The 21,329-nt window shown below is 49.3% G+C and overlaps 1 protein-coding gene across 1 annotated transcript in view; it reads left to right on the plus strand.

Annotated features, from left to right (window-relative positions):
• Positions 1 to 21,329, plus strand: part of LOC128732041 (low-density lipoprotein receptor 2-like) — a 55,028-nt gene that overhangs the window by 21,444 nt on the left and 12,255 nt on the right. The window contains exons 3-11 of the mRNA XM_053825203.1: positions 8,712 to 8,938; positions 9,032 to 9,302; positions 9,369 to 9,621; positions 9,711 to 10,043; positions 10,112 to 10,330; positions 10,421 to 10,565; positions 10,655 to 10,864; positions 11,004 to 11,202; positions 12,291 to 12,368. Of these exons, the coding sequence (XP_053681178.1) occupies positions 8,712 to 8,938; positions 9,032 to 9,302; positions 9,369 to 9,621; positions 9,711 to 10,043; positions 10,112 to 10,330; positions 10,421 to 10,565; positions 10,655 to 10,864; positions 11,004 to 11,202; positions 12,291 to 12,368 (1,935 nt within the window). The remainder of the gene's footprint in view (positions 1 to 8,711; positions 8,939 to 9,031; positions 9,303 to 9,368; positions 9,622 to 9,710; positions 10,044 to 10,111; positions 10,331 to 10,420; positions 10,566 to 10,654; positions 10,865 to 11,003; positions 11,203 to 12,290; positions 12,369 to 21,329) is intronic.

Below are 21,329 nucleotides of genomic sequence, written 5' to 3' on the forward strand. Positions count from 1 at the left end.
GGCTCTCCTGTTGATTTTTTCTTCTGCATTATCTCCGTTTCTTTTGCATTTGAAGATGCATTTTCCGCCCCATAATAAGATTCACGATTTCTCATCTGTTTCTGTGCTCCCGAAATTCTCAAGAACCGAGCCGGCTTTCTGTGTTCTTCAAGGCTTCAAATACGCTCTCTATCGAATTATGTTCGTCATTTTTCTGTTTGCTTTTTATTTCTGTTTTCCATCAAGTGCCCCTCTCGTTGTGCGAAGCACTTTTGCTCCTTTTCACCTTTTCAAAAAACTCACCTTTTTCCATCGCAAAAACCGCCCAATGCCCAACTGCGAAACGGACCGTTCGCCTGCTTCCGGATAGCATCGCTATCCTCAAGGGCAACGTCCGTGGACCTCGCGACCGCTTCACTCCCAAGTAGTGCAATCAGGAATAGTACGCGCGGCATATGCACACACCCACGGTAAGGAATGGCGAGTGAAGGCATAGACTCCGAGGATGCACTTCAATTGGTAAACAATTTATTGACGAAAATTTATGCTACCTCTCAGTGCAGCACATCTCAGTGTACGCGTCCGTCCGCCACGAGATGGCATCGTTCCGCTGAAAACTTGCTCACTCCGCCGTGTTTCATTGAAAATGGATGGCCGAAATGATGCCAAACGACCGGAAATATAACGAAGGGAAAACACGGGAAATGAATAATGTTTATGCAATGGATGAGTTTGGGGTATTTTTTTTTGTTTCGTTCTTCAGTTGCTGTTGTTGTTGTCTTCCTTACAATGTTTACTTTTGCATAAATAAAATATTCATGCCGGAATTCAGCGCATACAAGGATTAGCTTTCAGAAGCACAACATAAAGGCAAACAATACCGGCAGAAGATGGGCAGATCCGTCGAGTCCAGCCGAACATAAGCTCTCGACTGCGAGCACGTTGCTTTCTTTTCGGCTCCCACCGAGAAGGAGGCACCCGTACCGTGCTCTACGTCCGGAAGCGGACAGATTCAATATTTGCATTTGCAATTTGTTTTCCTGAAACAGAAGCAATTTCTCCCATTCTTCCGCAATCACTCCCACCGGTGGGCCACCGCTCGCCCGGGCGCACACGAAAGATGACAACGTAATGCAATTTATTCCGGATAATGCAACGATTGAACGGATCGAATTGATAATATGCACTTACCTTGGCCCGGGGAACAGGCGACCGGAACAGGCACAGGCTTGCAAATGTTCCCGAGAGCACTCTCGCTGCCGTAACAAGCAAATAACATTTCACCTTCAAAGCACTCCCATTCACCTCCTTTTGACATCCTTTTTCGTTGGTGGCAGGCTCGTCCCTTGCGGTATAAAATAAAAGTAAATCGAAAGTCGGACCAAATTTGTCACCTGCTGTCACAAACGTTCTCCCATGACGCGGAAATCGATTACGGCTGTTTGATTTAGGCGCACCGAGTGCGCCCAAATGCGCATAAAGAAACGCGCTCTCTCGCACTCGTGCTCTAATCGCACACCGATTAGAAACACCTGCTCATACATATTTGACTGCACTCGGCACGGTTCGCAGGCGTAGCGGCCGAAAAACGGCCAACACCACCCCCCTCGGTGGTTTGGTGTTGAAAAATGTTGCCATAATTTAAGCTACCCACCTCTGCGAAAAACCAATTTCACGTCCCACCGGGTCGGTGCAGGTGAACTCGGTGTGAAATAAAATCGGCTATTTCTGCGCGCGTGTATCGAACGTTGTATCCTTTCCACGTCGCCAACGTCGTCGTCGTCGTCGTCGTCGTCGTCGTCGCTATCGTCGTCATGCACAGGGAATGCGAAATTGGGCGTCGAATTTCGCGGAGCACCGCAATCGCAAGGCAAACCCATACGAACCCAAACGAATGAACAAACGCCCACCACCACGACTGGGTGGTCACTGGGGATGGAGAAGTCTAAGCGATTAAAATAACCGTAAAACTTTTCCAATATAAATTTCCCGAATGCAAAACCACCTCCCACACACGCGCGGGTGTGTGTCGCATGTTTCATGCGCCTCCCTCACGGTAGAGCGTTAAGCTAATTTTAACGATTCAACGCACTCCAAAGCGAGCCACTTTTACGGATGGCTGGCCGTGCCACGTGGCACTTTTCGAGCCGATTCCCGTGCACGGTTGTAATTACTGCCACCGTCGCCGTCGCCTAATGATGATGAACGCGTGCGCGTGCCAAGCGTGTAGCTGCGCCCGCCCAAACGTTCTTATGATTATTTGCTTTCCATGACGTGTGAACGGAACCGGCTGCAGGCATAAAGACGCGCCCGCACCACCGAAAGAGGCTGCATACTAATGACAAACGCGAAAACCACCGTGAAATTGATCCGTGGCCGATCCGTCCACCGCACAATGGATTGTTGTTCTTTCGAACGAGTCGAGCCGGGACCACGTGACCGAGGCTTTTATGCTGCACTGTGGGGGTTTTTTTTCCACCAGGCACCGTTAAAAGCACCCACACCACCACCGTGCGATGTCACGTACTTCGCCCGCCAGCTGGCTGTGGTTTTGTTTGCAGTGACAATATTACATTTATTGCTTATGCCACCAACGCTCGGTTGCATCTTTATGAGTTTGCGCCAGCTTTACTGCCGGCCTGCGGCATCCTTTTCGACCTGTTGTGCTCATAACGCGAATGAACGCAATCGATGGGGGAATTACCGCTACATCCATGCGTGCAAATATTGCGACATCTTTTTAAGAAACCCGCAAATCGCTTCGGCAACAACAAAAAAAGGCGGTGGCGTTTAGGGGTTTATTTTTGTCCTTCCGAGCACAAGAACTGTGGCCACGCGTGCGTGTGTGAGCGGAATAAATAATTTCCGCCGGCATAATACACCTCCGAAGGGTGGGAATAAATCTTTTTTCGACATCCTGTTCGACAGCCAGGATCGGTGGATCGGTGATCATAAATCAAACACCAACCAGTGCTGCCAGGATTCCCGCCAAAGTGCATGAACATGTTGGCATGGGGATTGAAAATTCTGGTCACCGAATTTATTTTCGTTACCCAAAACCACCACTACAAGCACACCCCCGATGCTTTGGACTTCGACATGCGCATCCTTTCAGCATGCCACCGGTTCCATCGACCCACCTCCCAAGGGCACAACTAAATGATTCCCGAGTGTTCTCTCGACAGCATCCTTTTCGTCTCTATTGCTCTCTCTCTCTCTCCCTGGCTCTCGTTTTCCCTTTATGAAGGTGCTTCCCTAGGTGCCTGGTGCCTGTCATCCGTCGAAGCGTCCGAGCGTCAAAATCCTATCAAGCTTGACGATGCATTAACAATCAATTTATTATTTTACGATACCGCAAGCACACCGGCGGCGGTACCTTCGAAGAGAGCCACATGGCTATGGTGTGCATGACCGAAGCCACCTCCCACCCAGGTGCCCATGGGGCTTGGGACCTCTGGCTTGACGGGACTCGCATGTATGTGTGCCTCGCACGCACGCACTCACGTGCCAGAAAATCGTACCCTCCCCCACACGTCCATCAACGTTAAGGCCGGCAAAGGACGTCCGAGCGCAACACCCACCGAAGTGGGCGATTCCGACAAGCCTTAAACGGATCAGTCTCCTCCACGAAGCCATCACGCCATGCCGAACCGCTGTATGCGAATATGCTTCACAACGCTCCAACGCCTGTCAGCTCAGAGGACAGGCCATATCACTTGGCCGGAAGCACCCCATCGGGAGTCCTCCACCCACCCAACTAATGCTGCACGCAGCAGCCATTCCTGGTGGCCTACGTGTGTTGGTTCACCTATCTATCCGATCTGTCACATGGTGCAGCGAACGAGAGAGAGAGAGGGAAAAAAGGCAGATGTTCTGCTGTCGAGGGACAGCAGCTCGAATAAGGTGCTTTTGGTGTATTTTTTTTTTGTTGCGCGTTGTTAGACGAGCACTGAAGGCCATTTTTAAGCGATAAAAAAGCTCGTTCACCAGCCTTCGATCGGTGGTGCGGCTGATTGTCCGTGTCGGATTGCGGTTCGACCGATTTACGCACCGGGCGGAACATCATCGACGTGCGTGGCCAATTGTGTTCCGGTGCGATGTGAAGTGTTTAAATTTATGCTTGGAACGAAAGCACGCAGTGCTGCTGCTGCACCCGCACGACCCGGCACGATAAGACACCACTCCCGTTCCAATTTATAGACACTTCCTAACGATTATGGACGCCTGCCTGCACGTAATAATGTCACGCCTTCTGCGGTCGAAAGGGATCTTATCGGACCAAAAATTCGGGCCAGCTTTTGGTCACTGGCCTGGGGGGGGACACACACATCGGAAAACAATTTTGAGAAAATGTGCCACCAGTACTAAACGGCGCAGTGGAGAGATGCCATCGTCGTCGGAGGCATCGAATCGAGCGGTGAGGATTTATTTTCGATTCTCATGACCAAAGCCATGAACCACTCTATTGCTGGTGGCCAACCGGTGGTCTCTAGTTTTGCATCCTTTGTTTCTCATACACCGAAAAAGCTCGGTTTTGGGTTGGTCGTATCTACGTACGCCGGCACGTTTTCGTGCACGTTAGCCAGTGGGAAAGATTCTCCGAACAAAGTACTCTCGCTTCTTAAAACGCCCGCCGTCCGGAAAAGGGCTCCGGAAGGCTGTACACTGACCTCATGCACATGGTCCCGTTTTTACTGCTTTGTGTCGCGACACACGAACCACGAAGCCTTCGTCATAAGAATGGCTCGTCGCCCTGTCACGGTGCTTCCTGTGGCGGACTTTTTGTCATCTTCAAAAGGAATTTTTGAGCGAAAAATAAATTGCTCACCGTAAGCTCGAGCCCGAGTGCGTTCCCGCTTTTCTTACAAACAATCCAGCCAGCAAACCCACCCACTGCAGCAGCCGCTCGAAGCGAGCTTTCGGTGCGAGTGGAGTGCGTCTTCGCAAACGTTTGTGTGAAGCGGATGGCCTTAGGGCTTGTCTGCATGAGCGAAAGCTTAAAAGCACATACCCGTCATGCTGTGCGGAATGTTCTGGCGGAATGTTTTTCACCCACAAACACACACACACACGCGGGGTTTTCCAGCGCAGGTTCTCACATCCAAGTACACATTGTACACACAAAACCCTCCGTCGTGTCGGGCTCTCGTACACGTCATGCTACAAAACACCACGCGGGCTGGGAAACAGTTGGAATTTTATTAGACATTTATCATAAAACTATGGCGTTGTGAGAGTGGCTCAACAAAAAACCGGGCCACCGCCATAGTGGCGCGACACGTCGTCCTCGTCACGGCGCATATACATACGAGCGCGATTCCGAGAATGCGTCGCGCCGATTGTACACATCATTTGACAATGGCTCAACAATGGCGCCGGCAGGCGACAGATTGATCGTAAATAACACACGAAAAAAAAGTGTGCTATCGTAAAGATATTCCGCTCCCGGCGGCATGCACCAAGTAAAACATCTGGTCATGTCCATTCGCATGACGCGCTGGAGCATATGTTTTCGCGAGAAAAACCCCCCCAGTATCGATGCTTTATTTGATCTGGTTTTGGTTGGAAACGGACTCGACCGTTCGCAGGGTGGTTGTGTTTATCAAACGAAACGAAACCCCTCCCAAAATTTCTGAGTGCTTTTGTAACACCTTTTGTGCGTGTCACTGTGTTACGTGTGTGTGTGTGTGTGTGTGTGTGTGTGTATGCGATATGTGTACGCCTGGTACCGGACTGGTACTCCTGGTTGTTTGAGACTCCCACACGCCTGATATGCCTTTTCTAATACACGCCTACGGGTGCACGAGGTGGGAGAAAGTCTGTAATGTCGGTTTTAAAATATGCCTCCGAACGCCTGCAGAAAAGTATCCCTTTTTGAGTGAACCCACCACAGCTCGAGCCCCGAAATACAAACACAAAGCGCCTAGCGGAGTGAGGGCTTCGGTCACCACCAAAGGCGAAGGAATCTGGCCATCTTGTAACGTGTCCTATTTTATGGAGCTGCTGTGAAGGTTATGAAAAACAAAACTCCACCTTCCAGGCGCTCCGCTTGAGAGGCTCCAAACAGCTCAACTAACACCCTTACGGCGCTTATCATACTTGGGTTGGCCTACCGCAACACCCGGGAAAAAACCCGTATCCGCCCTATCCAAACACCGTCCTATCCACCAAAAACAAGAAGAAAAAAACAAAAATGCTTACATTAGCCCGGTTACAAGTGGAAAATTGATTTGACTCCATGTGCGGGCAATATACAACAGAACCGAGTGCAAAATCGTGCCAACGGATACAAACCGGGATCGAGCGCTCGAGAGAAGGTCACACGAAGAGTGACCCGACACTTGGCACTCCCTAATCCATTTATGAATTTTATTTCGGGGTTTTGTGCCGGTGTTTCGTCTAATGCTGCCGCCGCATACAAACAATTCCTCATCCGCAGCACATGTTCTCGTGTTTTTCGATCATTTAACGTACCGAGCGGCCATCATCATCTCGACTGAAGCGAGTGAAACACTTCTCGCAACGCACCCTTTCGTAAGCACAAACCCGCACTAGCCACTGGGATCACAATGGGATCGTTTGGGTAGGGATCTGCTTATTTCTTTCGTTTTTTTTTTTCAGCTTGTTCCATTTCACTTCCACACGACCTTCTTAAGGGAGGAATACCAAAAATAGGGGTTGCGATGCAAAGAAGAGAAAAAAAAGTATAAAACACCAAAACATTACAGCCCAACAGCATTGGCCTCTAAACCCTGGAAAGTGGTTGGTGCACATGAAAAAGGGTCCAGTTTAGTTTATCCGTTTTCGATGATACTTATTTTCGTATTTTACCGAGCCTTCCAACCGAGAAGTGCGCGCTCTTTTGTTTACTTTCATTCGCGCTCAGTGAGCCGGAATAAACGCTTGGGAGCTTTTTTTTTGTGGGTTCGCTGTTTTTTCCTCCTTCGGCTTGTGCAACATATTCGGGGGTAGTAAAGCCCATTACGGTATTAATGAAAGTTGTTAACGCTGTTTTGTTGTGTAAAATCAATTAAAACCTGCCCTAGCGTGACTGGATTGGCACCCTTAAACCGTTGAGCTTTCCTTTCGCGGGCGTCTCCATGCGGGCTTTAAAAGTTTTAGCGCACAAAGCTTTAAGGCGCTAAGCTGTCAAACAAAAACAAAAAAAAAAAGGTTTGTCTCCTCGGTCCAAGCAGGCGTTGAAGCTGCAACAGCTCCAAAGATGGAGCAAATTTTACACCCATGGCACCGGTTACCCGTAACAGAGTTATCAAACAATTCGATTGTGTCAATCATTTGCCATCGCCGGTTGCGCAGCGTGGAAGGAGGGCGAACTCGCTCGTGTGCATGGTTCCGAAAATGGTGCCACCCAACTAGCGGTGAAGGAAAACATCCGCAACACGCGCTGCACAATATTTTACAAGATGTAACAAACTTTGGAACGTTTTCTTCTTTTTCTTTTCCTTCACTCCTCGATTCCGCTTGAATGGTGAAACTACTCCATCGTAGCGCTGCGTCTCGCAGACGAGGCATGATGTGCGTCGTGCTGAGCGCAAAAAAGGGGGTACATTAGGAACAACGAGTTTTGTAACGCCATAAGGAACGGACAAATTTTCTTATCGGGTTTCGCTTCTTCCGCGTGTTCGGGCGCAGCTGTATGCACACGCGGATATAAACAATCTCCCCGGCGTTTGGAGGAGTAAGCGGATGGAGGAAAAAAAGCAGCGCTGTAAATCTGCCCCAGCATATCAGCCACGAGGTGTGCAGGTCGCCGAGTAGACTGCTTCGCGGAATCTGATGGGATGACACCGCCGGGAGAATAAACTCGTTTTCGCTTGAATGCGAGCGCGCCTTCCGCCGGTCGGGAGGTCCGTTGCTTCGTTCACACATGGTGCAAACTTTACTGCAAACTTTAATAAAAAGTTATCATATTCCATTTATGCTCCACCGTCCACGGAGGAGTTTCCTGCGAAAGGTGCTTGGGTTCACCGCATGAGCGTTCTTCGCACAGTCGCTAGTTCCCGGGCGGGCATTATGATGATGTTCGGCGTCTCAAATTTCCTCCCAGCTACGGTGGAGATCATGTTCCAACGTCAAGGTGCTGCTCACCAACTGTCACCGATGGCCGTGATGCGTGGGAGCGTAAATACGTGCGAAATGCCTTCACCGGGAATTTCAGCCTTTCCGCATCGTTGCCCGACATTACTTTCCGGTAATGTGTAATGACACTGTCCAACTGGATGGCACTTATTCGCTGGTTAAATTAATGATTCACGAACGGCAAACCATTCTGTGAAATATGAACCGGTTACAATAATAAACACACACACACACGGAAATATCCTGCAATTTAGGTAGCGTTGTTGTTTTTGATTGAGCGAATTCAAAAAAAAATAAATATATAGCAATTTCATATTAGCCACAATGTTGCATACGAAAATTGTCACTTTCGTTTCTTTCCTGCAGATGCCCAATTCATCGTTCGATTTGATCTTTACATACTGGATATCTTTTTCCGTTTTCTTTCCTCTTTTTCTTTCTTGTTACGTTTTTTTTTCTTTTCTTTTTTCTTCCCCTCTGTTTTTCTTTTTCTTTCTATCTTTCTTTCATTTTCTTCTCTATCTAGATGTATCATTCCCGCCGTACCAGCATCGAAACGTTTCCCTGTTTTGTGCAGGCTTTGACATTTCATTTGTATTAAATCGCGCTTTCTTTGGTCGTCCTTTTCCCAGATGAAACTTGCCGCTCGGATGAATTCACCTGTGGTAACGGACGCTGTATCCAAAAGCGCTGGGTATGCGACCGTGATGATGACTGCGGCGATGGTAGCGACGAGCAGAACTGCCAACCGACGACGTGCGATCCGCTGAAGCAGTTTTCCTGTGCGGAGAACTACTGCATCACCAGCAAATGGCGCTGCGACGGGGAACCCGACTGCCCAGACGGTTCCGACGAGACGGTATAAATAATTCCAGCCGCATTATTTAACTCTCCCCCCACGATGGACGCCCACTAATGCGAACCCACATTGGTGTACGCTTTCACTCGCCAGGGATGTGCTAATCCACCGCCACCGACCTTCTCGACCTGTCTGCCGATGGAGTATCAATGCAATGACCGGATCACCTGCATCCATCGAAGCTGGATTTGCGACGGCGAGAAGGACTGCCCCCGAGGTGACGACGAGATGCCACCGATCTGTCAGAATGTGACCTGCCGCTCGGACCAGTTCCAGTGTAAAAAGGACAAAACCTGCATCAACGGGCACTTTTACTGCAACGGCAAGAATGACTGCACTGACGGAAGCGACGAGCAGAACTGCGATGGTGAGCACTCCACAACGGTGTCCTTTCTGCGGGAAATAGCGAATTCTTCGTGGTGGGATGCGTGGTTGACGCTTTCGATTGTTTCTCCCACAGGCAATCGACAGACTGCCAAGTGCAACCCCAAGACGGAGTTTGATTGCGGTGGTGGAATGTGCATACCGCTAGCGAAGGTTTGTGACAAGAAGCCCGATTGCCCCGAGTTCCAGGACGAACCCGCCGATAAGTGTGGCAAGAACGAGTGTCTGGAGAGTAACGGTGGCTGCTCGCAGCTATGCGTGGATACACCTGCTGGCTTCTACTGCGACTGTAAACCAGGGTATGTTGTGTCGATAAGCTTTGTGAGATTAATTTTGAACATTCGAGTGGCAATAATCGACATTTTTCCGTGACTTTCACTCCGCATAGCTTCAAGCTGGCCGACAATCGAACGTGTGTGGACATTGACGAATGCGAAGAATCCGGATCGTGCTCCCAAAACTGCACCAACGAGATCGGCACCTTCAAGTGCGAATGCATGGATGGCTATCTGCGCGATCCAAGAGATCATACGCGATGCAAGGCGACGGAAGGACACGCCTCACTGCTGTTTGCACGGCGCCACGACATTCGAAAAATCTCGCTCGATCATCGCGAGATGACATCGATCGTGAATGATACCAAATCGGCTACGGCACTGGATTTCGTTTTCCGCACCGGCATGATCTACTGGAGTGACGTAACGGAGAAACGCATTTACAAGTAAGTGTCCCTCGTGCTGGTGTCTCTCGCTAAATGTGTCCCTCATTGCTTGTTACGCCTCGTCCTAGAGCACCGATTGACGAAGGTTCGGACAAGACGGTCGTCGTGAAAGATCAACTCGTAACGTCCGACGGGTTGGCGGTGGATTGGATCTACAATCACATCTATTACACCGACATTAAAAAGTCAACCATCGAGCTGACGAACTTCGATGGCAACATGGGCAAAATTCTGATTCAGGATGATCTGGAAATCCCGCGCGCAATCGCTCTGGATCCCATCGACGGGTATGTCGCAGTGTGATCAAATGTTTGGTTGTCTAAGGTATATGGAGAGGAGAAAAAAAACGATAATTGCCCACTTTGCGTCCTTTCCAGATGGATGTACTGGACGGATTGGGGCACTAATCCGCGTATCGAACGCGCCGGCATGGACGGTACGCACCGGCAAGTGATTGTCAGCTACGAAGTGAAGTGGCCCAACGGTATCACCCTGGATTTGGTTCGCAAACGCGTGTACTGGGTACGGGCGCTCGATGAGAGCTCATTTCATCATTTTCCCATCATTTCGCCACGTGGCTAACGCGTTGTGGTTTCGCTCATCCCACGCAGGTCGACGCGAAGCTGAACGTTATATCGTCCTGCAACTACGATGGCACCAAGCGATCGGTAATACTCTACTCGGCGGACTTCCTGCGGCATCCGTTCTCGATAACCACTTTCGAGGATTACGTGTACTGGACCGACTGGGACAAGGAAGCGGTCTTCAAGGCAAACAAATTCACCGGAAAAGACATCGAACCGGTGACAGCGCTGCACATGGTAATATCTCATTTCCGGCAACAATATCCTGCGTACCGTCACTTGACCACTGAGCGGTCCGATATCTAACGCTCTGGTGACGCCAACTCCACCGCAAGATAATCTTCATTTCATTCACAATTTGTTGTCGCTCCATTAGCTGCAACACCCGATGACGATCCACGTGTACCATCCGTACCGGCAGCCGGACGGCGTAAACCACTGTCAGGCGGTGAATGGCCACTGCTCCCACCTGTGTCTACCGGCACCGCAAATCAACTCCAACAGCCCCAAGATATCCTGTGCGTGCCCGACCGGTCTGAAACTGATGAGCGACAGCTTAATGTGTGTTGAAGACGGTAAGTGTGGGATTTGTTGCTTTTTTTTCTCTCCCTCCTTTGCCTTCTTTCCCATACCCAGTAGGACTTCCGTCCTCCGAGTAGGAATCTCGTTAAAGCCGCCAGAGTAGAGAGCATATACACGTCACCCGTGGCTTGGGAAACAAACCTGGCAGGGTGAAGATTTTCGCTTACCACCCATGCGAACCCGTAACCGCCGAATCTCCAAGGGTCAGCGGAGTTGGAGCAAAAACCCCCAAATCCTACACTTGAAAGTTCTCTCTTTATCTCTCTCTCTCTCTCTTGCTCTCGCTGTCCGCTCGAGTCTCCGGTAAAATGCCATTCGCCTGTGTCCCGCTGTCGGCTGCAACGAGTTTTATTTATTCATCTTCAGTTGTTTGCTGTTTTACTGCGCTTTTTGTATGTTCGTTTTTAATGAATTTTAAATGCTTTTCCTTCGCTCGTTTTTCCGGGGCCCCGGGGGTGGCATTCGGCGGTGGATTGCCACCTGGGTCGAGCCAGTGGAGTACACGCATGGGAACCACGCAGGGCAAATGGGCTCGGTCAATAGTATTGTAGGCTCCGTCGCTCTGTGTGTGTCTGTGTTGTTGCTTTTCTCTTAGTTCGTGTGCTTTGTAGCTGGTGCTGTTTATTTGTTGATTTATTTATGAATTCATTTTATTTGCACTGTTGATTTTGCTCATTTTCTTTTTTTTTCTTTTTCTTTTCCATTTTTTTTTCTTTTTCCTTCCATTCTCGGCCTTTTGTATTCCCGATTCCACTGCTGGGCATCCGTTTGGTGTCGTCGTCACTATTCAACCGCTCGGTGCGACGTGCAATCCTTTTGCGCGCGCTTTTGTGTATTTAATTTTTCCCGATTGAATTGATATGCACGAATGCGCTCCCACGTGCGTGTGATAATCACATTTCTTTTCGCTAACCGGCCATTTTCGTGGGTCAAACGATGGCCACCCCACCGTTTACCGAACAAATAAAAAAAATGCGCACTCCATGCGAACCCATTATTTTGTTCGATGGGCCGGTTGGGCAACAACGCAAACATGCGCCGCATTTGTCGATCTTTCGACACCCTCGAAACTGGCCAGCAGAAAGCGCAGTCCAGTCTGCGGGCAGTGCAGAAGTCGGCGAAGGCGGTACCATCCCCGGTGACGTTGGCAGCAGCAACGGTATGAATAATAGCGGTGCCAACAAACACATCGAGCACCATTCGAGTAACATTTACGATAGCAATAAGGACATCATCGCTTCATCCGCCAACGTATCCTTCCCCCAATCCAATCCCTCATCTTCATCTGCATCGTCGTCGTCGTCGTCGTCTCCGGTGCAAAATGGGAAGCAAAACTGTGAGTATGGCGTTTGGTCGATGGCAACACCAAAACGTGCAATCGCCAACGATGGTACACTGTTTGACACGCAGCAAATTACACGCCACGTCACTGATGAGCGTTTTGTCAATGACTCTGATAGTGACGAAAAAGCACTGCAGTGCATTCTAATCATCGGTGAAGCTGTACACAACGGCCGCTTTGGTTCTACAAACCTTCACTAACTCCCCCAACACGGTTGCACAAGGTTCACACAACGCATTTGCAGTGGTTTAGCACGTACATTTGCCAACACACAGTGGTTTAGCACGGACATTGGTTTGCTTCACTGGATGCGGTACAGATCGAGCGACTAGATAGTGTCCTTTTAAGTTCCCATTTTGATCCCTGATTTGCGTTTACTCTCAATGCCGCTAATTAATTCCCATCATTAGTGCGATTGAGCAACAATGGCGGGCGTTAAGCAATGAAAAAAGCCACGTACCCGCGTTGCCTATAACGTGTGATTAATTCTGAGGGAATATGTCATTGCGATAATGGGCGAATTAACGCTGACTTGCATTAACACCTGCCATTTTGGAGCGCATCAAGCGGATAAGCAGGAGAACATGCTATTTAAGAGGCACCTCGTGTGCGAGCAAACTAATTACCGAAAAACTTCTTCATAACTATCGATAGAAGTAGAAAAAGTTTGCAGTTCTCTGCGTTCTGTTTGAGCAGTTAATCATTTGATCTTTCCCATCTTCTCCCGAGGACGGTGCCTTCGATTGTTCGCGATTACTACGGCGTACAGAATTAATCGAAGTAGCCTATGGATGTTGCTTGTCTTCTTTCTGATGTAACTTTTTGGGAGAGTGAAACTTTCTCCCAAACCCCGGCTAACGGCGCTTGAACGGGCGGTACCTAGAATCGTAATAGTAATTAATAACCTCGCTCGTGCCCCGTACCAAACCGACAAGTCGGTGAACCATTTCCCAAACGCCCTCCCATATCCCAAGCTTTTGCCCGGCTCGTCCGGACCTCATCCGGAGGTGCAATTTTGCGCTGCTAATTTTCCTCCCGGGACTTGTTACAGATTACGGTGTACAAGCGCACCACGCGAAGCCACGAGAGTTTGCCTTCACTACGGTGGGCGCCTTCCCGAGGCCAAAGGCTACCAAAAGATCTATACGCCCCGCCTGACCCGGCCGTGTCTCGGCCATTTTCCACGTCCACCTTGAACGGAGCCCGAGCGTCGTTTGCCAAAAGGCAAATAAATTTGAAGCCCTCGCTACGTTTAGCGCTCAACCCGGACGCCGGTTTGTTCCCGGGAACAAAGAGCAGAAAAAGCGGAAAATTGAATCATAATTCCCAGGAACGGAACGAACATGCGAAAAATGCTCAACTTCACTTAATTGCTTCAGACGTTTCTCTCCCACCCACGGGGCCTAAAACTAGCTTCCCCTCCGAAGTTGAACTAAGAAATTGCTGGCCGAACTGATTCGGAGTTATTTTAGTCTACGGAAAAGCACAGCAATGCTTCGGATGGGTGGCCCGACCAGACATGACGAGCCAGTTCTCAATTGGGTCGGGAAAATCTTGTGTCTACATCGGCCGTGGTGGGTGGGTGAGCTTCCGGAAAAGTCCGTCTCCAGTCCACGTGGGAATTGGTTTTCATGCTCCCGAGTTGAATGATTAATCATCCTCTGCCAGTGTGGGTGGGAGTTTCTCTTCCCGGGAACGGGGATTTTTCGCCTTACAAAACCTTGCAACGCTAAACAAGAGGGGTAAATTATGAAATTGTTTTTGAACGAACGCTCCACCTCCGGTGCGCGGCTGAATTTCGAGCAAATATTTGCGATCGAATTCCGTGTTGTTTACCATCCTGTAGCCAGCAGTTTATGTGTGTGTGTGGGTAAACCCATCGATAGCAAAAAGTCAACGTTTTACGTCAAGAGCCTCGCGCGGTTGTCGTGGTTGATTAGCCAAAGCAAACACATAAATACCGACGTGCCCGTAACACGTGGCATGCCCACACCAGCTCGTTTATCCGACCCTTAACACAGACAACCCGCACGAACCGATTGGTTGGAAATTATCGTTTAAATATCACCGAGACCGGGAAACTGCTCAACACACGGTTCACGCTGTCATTCGTTACAATTCAATTTGCACAGCACTTATCAGGTGCCGTCACTGTGCGTGAACTGTTTTATTTATTGTTTCAAGCACAACTGCTGGCTCGCTTTGGTCACCCGAAATGAGCTTTTAACGGCACGGCGGGTTTGGGTTCAATTTACGCAGGTTTACGGACCCCCCTACATGCAGTTGGTGGTTGGTGACCGCGCTCCCGGCGGCTGGTGCTATAAATGTTTATTTAAAACAATTTGATTTACCGTTTGCACCCTTCGCGTGGATTGGTTTCGCTTGTTTTATGTCATTTCCGAATGAAGCCGCGTGGAGGGCACACACAGAGCGGTGGTAACAAATTATGCACATCGAGTGCTGATTTTCGTGCTGTTGCACGGTTTAATTACTTTCGATCTGTTGGACAATGATCAGCCGCAAATGGGGGAAGGATGCGTGCGTGGAAAATCTGGTGCGCTCTAACGGGTGAAGGAACAAAAAAAGGATAAAAGATGAGAGCCGTTTGAAGCCAATCACCATTACAAATCGGCTGCACCGGGTTAGCCGGGAATGTTATCTCGCGACCGCACATGCATTTCCGGTGGGGTTGTATTTGGTTAAATTAACTCCCATTCCCGAGCCTCTCGGAGCCGTTCGCTGTCGAGTGAAAATGGTACAAAAACGGTCCCCGAAACGACGGTGTGCGTTGCACGGGTTGCGTGTGCTCATACCAAACAATCTGCCATTTCCTGTAACGGGCGCGGATGTTTGAATGTCCCGGAGCCGAAGCCGACGATGCGGCTGGTCGGAAAATATCGCTGATTTATTCTCGCTCATCCATCTAAACTGAGCGCCCGGAGGCGCACAAACCACCAGACCGAGCGAAAGTATAATTTATTGCATGCTATGTAACGACCTGACCAGCCATTGATACGTGATCGGACATATTGCGTGCCTAATTATACAACGCCCGCTCGTGTTCCCTTCGCCAGCACATGGCCGGAAGTGAGTGCCTTGTTTGTTGAGTTAACTTCCTGCGCTGCACTTTAATCTCAATCCAGCCGGACAAAAGGGCCACTCCACGCCCGAATCGTGTTTTCCCCGCCCGGTCGGGAAAACGGTGCATATAATTCGTGTCATTTATTGAACCGCCCGCCCGGTCTTCCCGCTTCCGGTCTTCCGTTCATAGTTTACGTGTGTCGACGAATTTCGCATCGCCAGCCAAGCCGGCTGCCGGTTGAGCCGGGTTTTGCGTTCCAATCCGATCCACTTCGCTGGAGGCGAACCCCCGGTGTTGGTTCCGGTGGTTCGGCACCAGTTCCGGTGTCAATGCAATTTGTGAATTATAGCGCAAAATTAACTTTATGTGCTGGTGGCTCACCGCACAACCGGTTCCAACCTTCCACCGGTTTCACGTGGTTGTTCGAGCCGCAGGCTAATCGAACGATTTTTCTGCAACGGTGAAACCCATTTCCGGTCATCCGGTGATTTATGGCTGCGTGCGCGGAAGGCAAATCGGGTTGGGGGAAGTAAGCGCGTGAGCAGGTTTGTTAGTTTCGAAAGTTTTAGCTAATAAATAGTTGCACCCGTGCCTCTTTGACGCGTGACCTCCAGCGAGCGGCGGCGTTTCGTCCTTTAATCAGCACTAATCACGGGTTAGCCTTCGAGCGGTGGGTGGCTTTTTGTTGGCTTACGTAACAATCCTGCTGGGAGTTGGGGATTGCATTGCATTGCCCATTTCCCAGCCGTAGTAAGCCAAGCGAATCAATTACCCACTGCCGGGGGTGGCTGATGCACATCCGCCACATGAAGTCACGAATAGGCAGAAAGAGAGGAAAAAACATAACTCACCCACTTCGACTTGCTTTGAGCGATGCCAGTAAAAACCCCCCTACCGGAGCCAGGGATTACCGTGGCAGGCATTGCACGGCACTCCAGTGACCCCAGTAGCTAGTAAGCTCGACGGATGATGGCTGCAAGCACAACTTCCAGAAATCCAAACATCATGCACCCGGAACTTTCCACCCGAGCGGCGCGTTAAGTGCATCCCCTCGGTGCAAAAAGAAACACGTCACGAACCAAACATAAATATCCTGATCCTGCTTTTTCATCCTTTCGCATCTACCACTTTGCATCATCATCACCACCACCGCCACCGCCATCATCATCATCATCATCATCCGGTTTTTCCGCATCCCGTGGCATCGCTTTTGTGGACTCGGTGTGTCTTTCGTCTCGCTCACGCACGGGTATCGATACGCGGGGGAAATCCTCAAAACGCTCGATCGGACGAACGAACGAACGAACCTTCCAACCTCACCCCAAAAAAGGGCAATCGGCCATTACTCTGCCGGGACTCAGCCCGCCGGGATTCGTCCCGAGCGCGTCCAACATCACCAACAGCTTGCACATCCACGCCATCTGCACCAACCTGACGCGGGTGGTGGCGATTATGGAAAGTTTGAAGTCGTCCACCGGTACGGTGCCGGATCGGGCGGCTCTGCACCACTCGTACATGCACCGGGCGGTGGAGAACGACACGGAAGTACGCCCGATCCGGTACTCGTACTGGGAGCAGCGCAAGCGATTCAATCTGCTCGAGAACCTATTCCCGAGGGTCCCGGTCGATGCCATCGAGCAGGCAAACGAAGCGACCGCGGCCCGCCATCGCGCGCTCTACGATAACGAGCTGTCCGCCTCCATCGAGTATGTGAGGTGGATTTGCGAACGGCACCGAGGTAACCGTGTTCGTCTCTTCATTTTCCCCCGTTTGCGTTTTCCGTGTTTCGTCCGTGGTTTTTGTCCTTTTTTTTTCATCCTTCACTTTCTCGCTGTAATGTGTTACGTTCTTATTAGTTGTACCTGTGTTGTACTGTTGTTCTGTAGCCCGTTGTGTATGGCTGTATAAGCTGTACAACAATGCTCCAGCTCCTGACTTATGTCATTGTCATTAATTCGTTTTTGTTCGTTCACGTAACGTGCACATAAAAGTGTGTTTATTTTTCTTTCTTGTTGCGTCACTTAGCGAATACTAACGTCCACCAATTGGCAGGGTTGATTTACGGGAATGAATGGAAGGAATTTCCCTTTCGAATTTATTACATTACACTACATTGATCAGTTCAACTGTGATTGGTGATTTTTTTTTGATCTACTTTCAAGTAATGTAATCGCAACAAGGTTTTCAATTCAAGGTCCCATGTTAGCAGTGGGTAATTTGAAAAACACCCAAATGAGCTCTCTTTACAATCGATTTATTTCCTCTTTTTAAATTACGTTTTTGCAATATTCCCCGATACCGATGATTGATTGCTCTTCGCGGCCATAATTTACCATCCACTGCCGTCCGTTTGAATGGGTTGATTCATTATCTGCTCTTAGAACGCTCGCACACAAAACGAATAAATCATTCGCTGTCCAGCTTGGACGGGGAGATCAAAATAAAATTTCACTAGCTCTCCCGCCCATGGCCCGGCGGGTTTAGTTTACCGTAGAATATAGCATCTGCTAAGTAGGTCCTCTTTCTCTCTTCACCGGTCAGTCAATGTGCAGCGTGTCGATCGGACGCACGTTTTGCGCTACGTTTCGCGTCGAGAAACACACCCCACTATCGATCACGGTGCGAGTGAACCACCAGGCGCCTCCATGGGCGCAGCAAAATCGCATTATCTATTTTTGGCTTTCGTCCGCGCGCACGCGTTAGTGTAGTGGGTGATCGTTTTGCAAGTTTACGGTTCCATCGGGACGGTTTGTTTGCGATTTGCCGTTCTGAGCTGACCTTCGGTGTTGCGGCGTCATGCGTCTTACAAACATCACATGGGTTATGTTGAGGCATACACACGAACGAAAAGGTAGGAGAGCTATTCGCTTTCTGAAGTGCGTGTATCGCATGTTTACACAAATGAAAATTCAGGCTCGGTTTCATTCTATGGAAATACATCGTACAAAAAGACTACCAATGCGTGGTATTCATTCGCTAGACCCAAACCCTCAACCCTTCGCAGATGAGTGGCAATTTTATTAGCCGTATAATGTTTGTTCTTTATAAATTAATGTACTGTGCATGGTTGTGCGCCTGAACAAGTAGCACACACGAAAAAAAAAAGAAACAAGCACTCGTACGCACAAAGCTACCGAGGGTGTTATCGAAACACATTTCCGCATCAGCTTTCCATCCGGAAAAGTGCGGGACCTGTGGCCTACTTCCGCGAAGTAGCACTCGCTTTTTAATCGATTACGAAACCAGGCACGTAATCCGTGAGTGAAGTTTTTTTTTCTTCCCTTTTTTGTTTTGCACCCGTTGAAGTTCGTTTGCCCGGTGCGGCAATGCAAAATAAAAACCACTTCACGAGATCGCGGAAAAAAGGGCGGGATTTTGTGTTTGCAAAGTGTGGCATGAATTTTTTTTTTGTTATGCGCGTGACGCCGTGCCCACCTGATGTGCGACGTGCTCGAGAATGGAGCGTTTGGGATTGGTGTAATAATAGTACAAGAGAGCAACAACAACAAAAAACGCACAGAAAACAACGGCCCGAAATCGGCACGCCGAAGTAGTGTGTGACACGTTAATAAATTAATCGTGATTTTCCACCCCCGGGGCAGCACTGCAAGGGCTGTCCTTTTTTTTTAATTGAATGAACAGCGAAATTACCATGGATTTCCCACCACCGGGCCACTTCACTGGTGGTGGAACGTATCGACGCACTGGCAAGAGTGCTGCGTGCAGCCGGAATTAAGCCAACCGGTACGGGTGGCTCTGGCGAACCAATTGAATGACCGCTCGGTGTGAGCAGAATATTAATTAAAAGATTAAAAACCAGCTTTTCGGCCACATGCAGCAAAAACAAAAACCCAAACGGCTGACCAAACGGGCTCCATACGCTACCGGCGGTTCACTTTCGGTAGCGTAAAGGTGATGAAAAGGGTGCCCCTAGGGCGTGGATGATGGTTTGTGTTGTCCTTTTTTTATTTTTTATTTTTTTGGTTGGCACTGTAAATTGATACCGCGTTTTTTTTTGTTTTTGTTTTGTGACGAACCGAACAACAGCACCCTTTTCAATTAGCAAGAAAAGAAGTGTTCAATAAATCCGCAAATTAACGCCATAATCCAGCAGCATGCTATCCGGCGGGGGGTTTTTTGGGAGTACTTTTAGCAGGATGTAAAGCACACACCATTATCGAAAAGAAATCCTCTCTCGTGGGAAATGCTCCGGTTGCTGGAAGCGTTGCTACATCGCACTGCAAACCATTCGCTAGTCATTTGCAGTACGTGGGAATAGAATTGAAACGTTCCATCGAACCCAGCACACTGTGATGAGAAACGAAAAACAAATTTCGAATTTCAATTGCACAGTTGCGCCAGTGTACGCTCGATTTTGCCGGCTTGAAAGGGCAAACTAAACGCCATCACAATGTGCTGCAGTAATTGGAATTGAAAAAAGAGGTAAGGGGAAGTCGATTAAGTGCACACACACACACACACGCCCACACATTTTCACACACAAAACATCGGCTCGGAATTGCTTCCAACTTTCAGCGGCAACCGGTGGCAAACCCCAACCGCACAGCCAGCTTGTGGAATATTTATCATTTCTCTGCCGTTTATTAATTAAAACTTTTCCCACGCGAACATCCTCCGCGCTGGTGAACGATGCAATTCAGGATTATTACAGTGGCTTCCAGCGGGCGTGCTTGGAAATCCGTTTGGGATTCCAGTAATTCACAAAACGCCACCCCTCGGTCGATCAATGCGGAATACCGAAAAATCCAATTACCAACAAAATAGGTGCAACACCTCAAAACCTGTCCGGTACCGATCCCGCCAAACGGGCAATTATTGTGCCTGCAAACGAAGCAACTGGAAGCGGAATGTGGCACCACGAACCGGCCAGCCAATAGAACCACTCCATATATCATTCGGAGGGACAGTTCTATTTGTTACCACACCGACGCCACCGATTGCAATTCACAGCCACACAAAAGAGGAAATCCTTTGGTTCCGTGCCTCGCGAAATGCCATCCGTTCCGTGCCGATGGGTGCGTTTTTTTTTTTCAGCCACCGACGACCCTCGACATCCGACAATCGCAGGGATGTGTGACCGAAGATGAAATGATTTTTGTCCGCACCGTCGGGAGTGCCATTCTTTTATCAAACCCGGGAAAACCCACTCCCCCGCCGGAAAGAAGTTCTCGCCGCGTTCTTTAGCTGTGTTGCGAGTTTCACTTCCTGGCTTGAGCGGGCTTTTAGTTTTGGCCGAGGTCAAACGGTGCGGTTGGGGTGAAACAATGCACGGGGTTGAAGCGATAAGACGCAAGTGTCCCGTTGTCTGAGACAATGGCCGACGAGCATTGTCTTAGCAGCTTGGGTCAGCTTATTTGCTGCTTAAAAGTGTGCTCGTGTCGCTAACAGCGCTCGTGGTGACTTGTTTTGTTCAGCCATATCACCTCCGTGCATGGGACGCATTTGAGGCCAAAGCGCACCAGGCGCCTCCATTATGCGCATGCAACGGAACTGGACTGTGCTGTTTTTTTTTCTATTTTTAATTTATCCTACAGTGCACAGGGAGCGGAAAAAACGTGCACGTTCGTTGCATTAGAACGGCAAAAATGGCATTACTCGTGCGAATCTTAGATGCCTTTTTTGTTTGCCCCAACCGAGCGGCTCGCTGCAAAATGTGTATTCATTCATTCACAAAT

The sequence above is a fragment of the Anopheles nili genome, chromosome 2 (assembly GCF_943737925.1).
Source record: "Anopheles nili chromosome 2, idAnoNiliSN_F5_01, whole genome shotgun sequence".
Taxonomy (NCBI): Eukaryota; Metazoa; Arthropoda; class Insecta; order Diptera; family Culicidae; genus Anopheles; species Anopheles nili.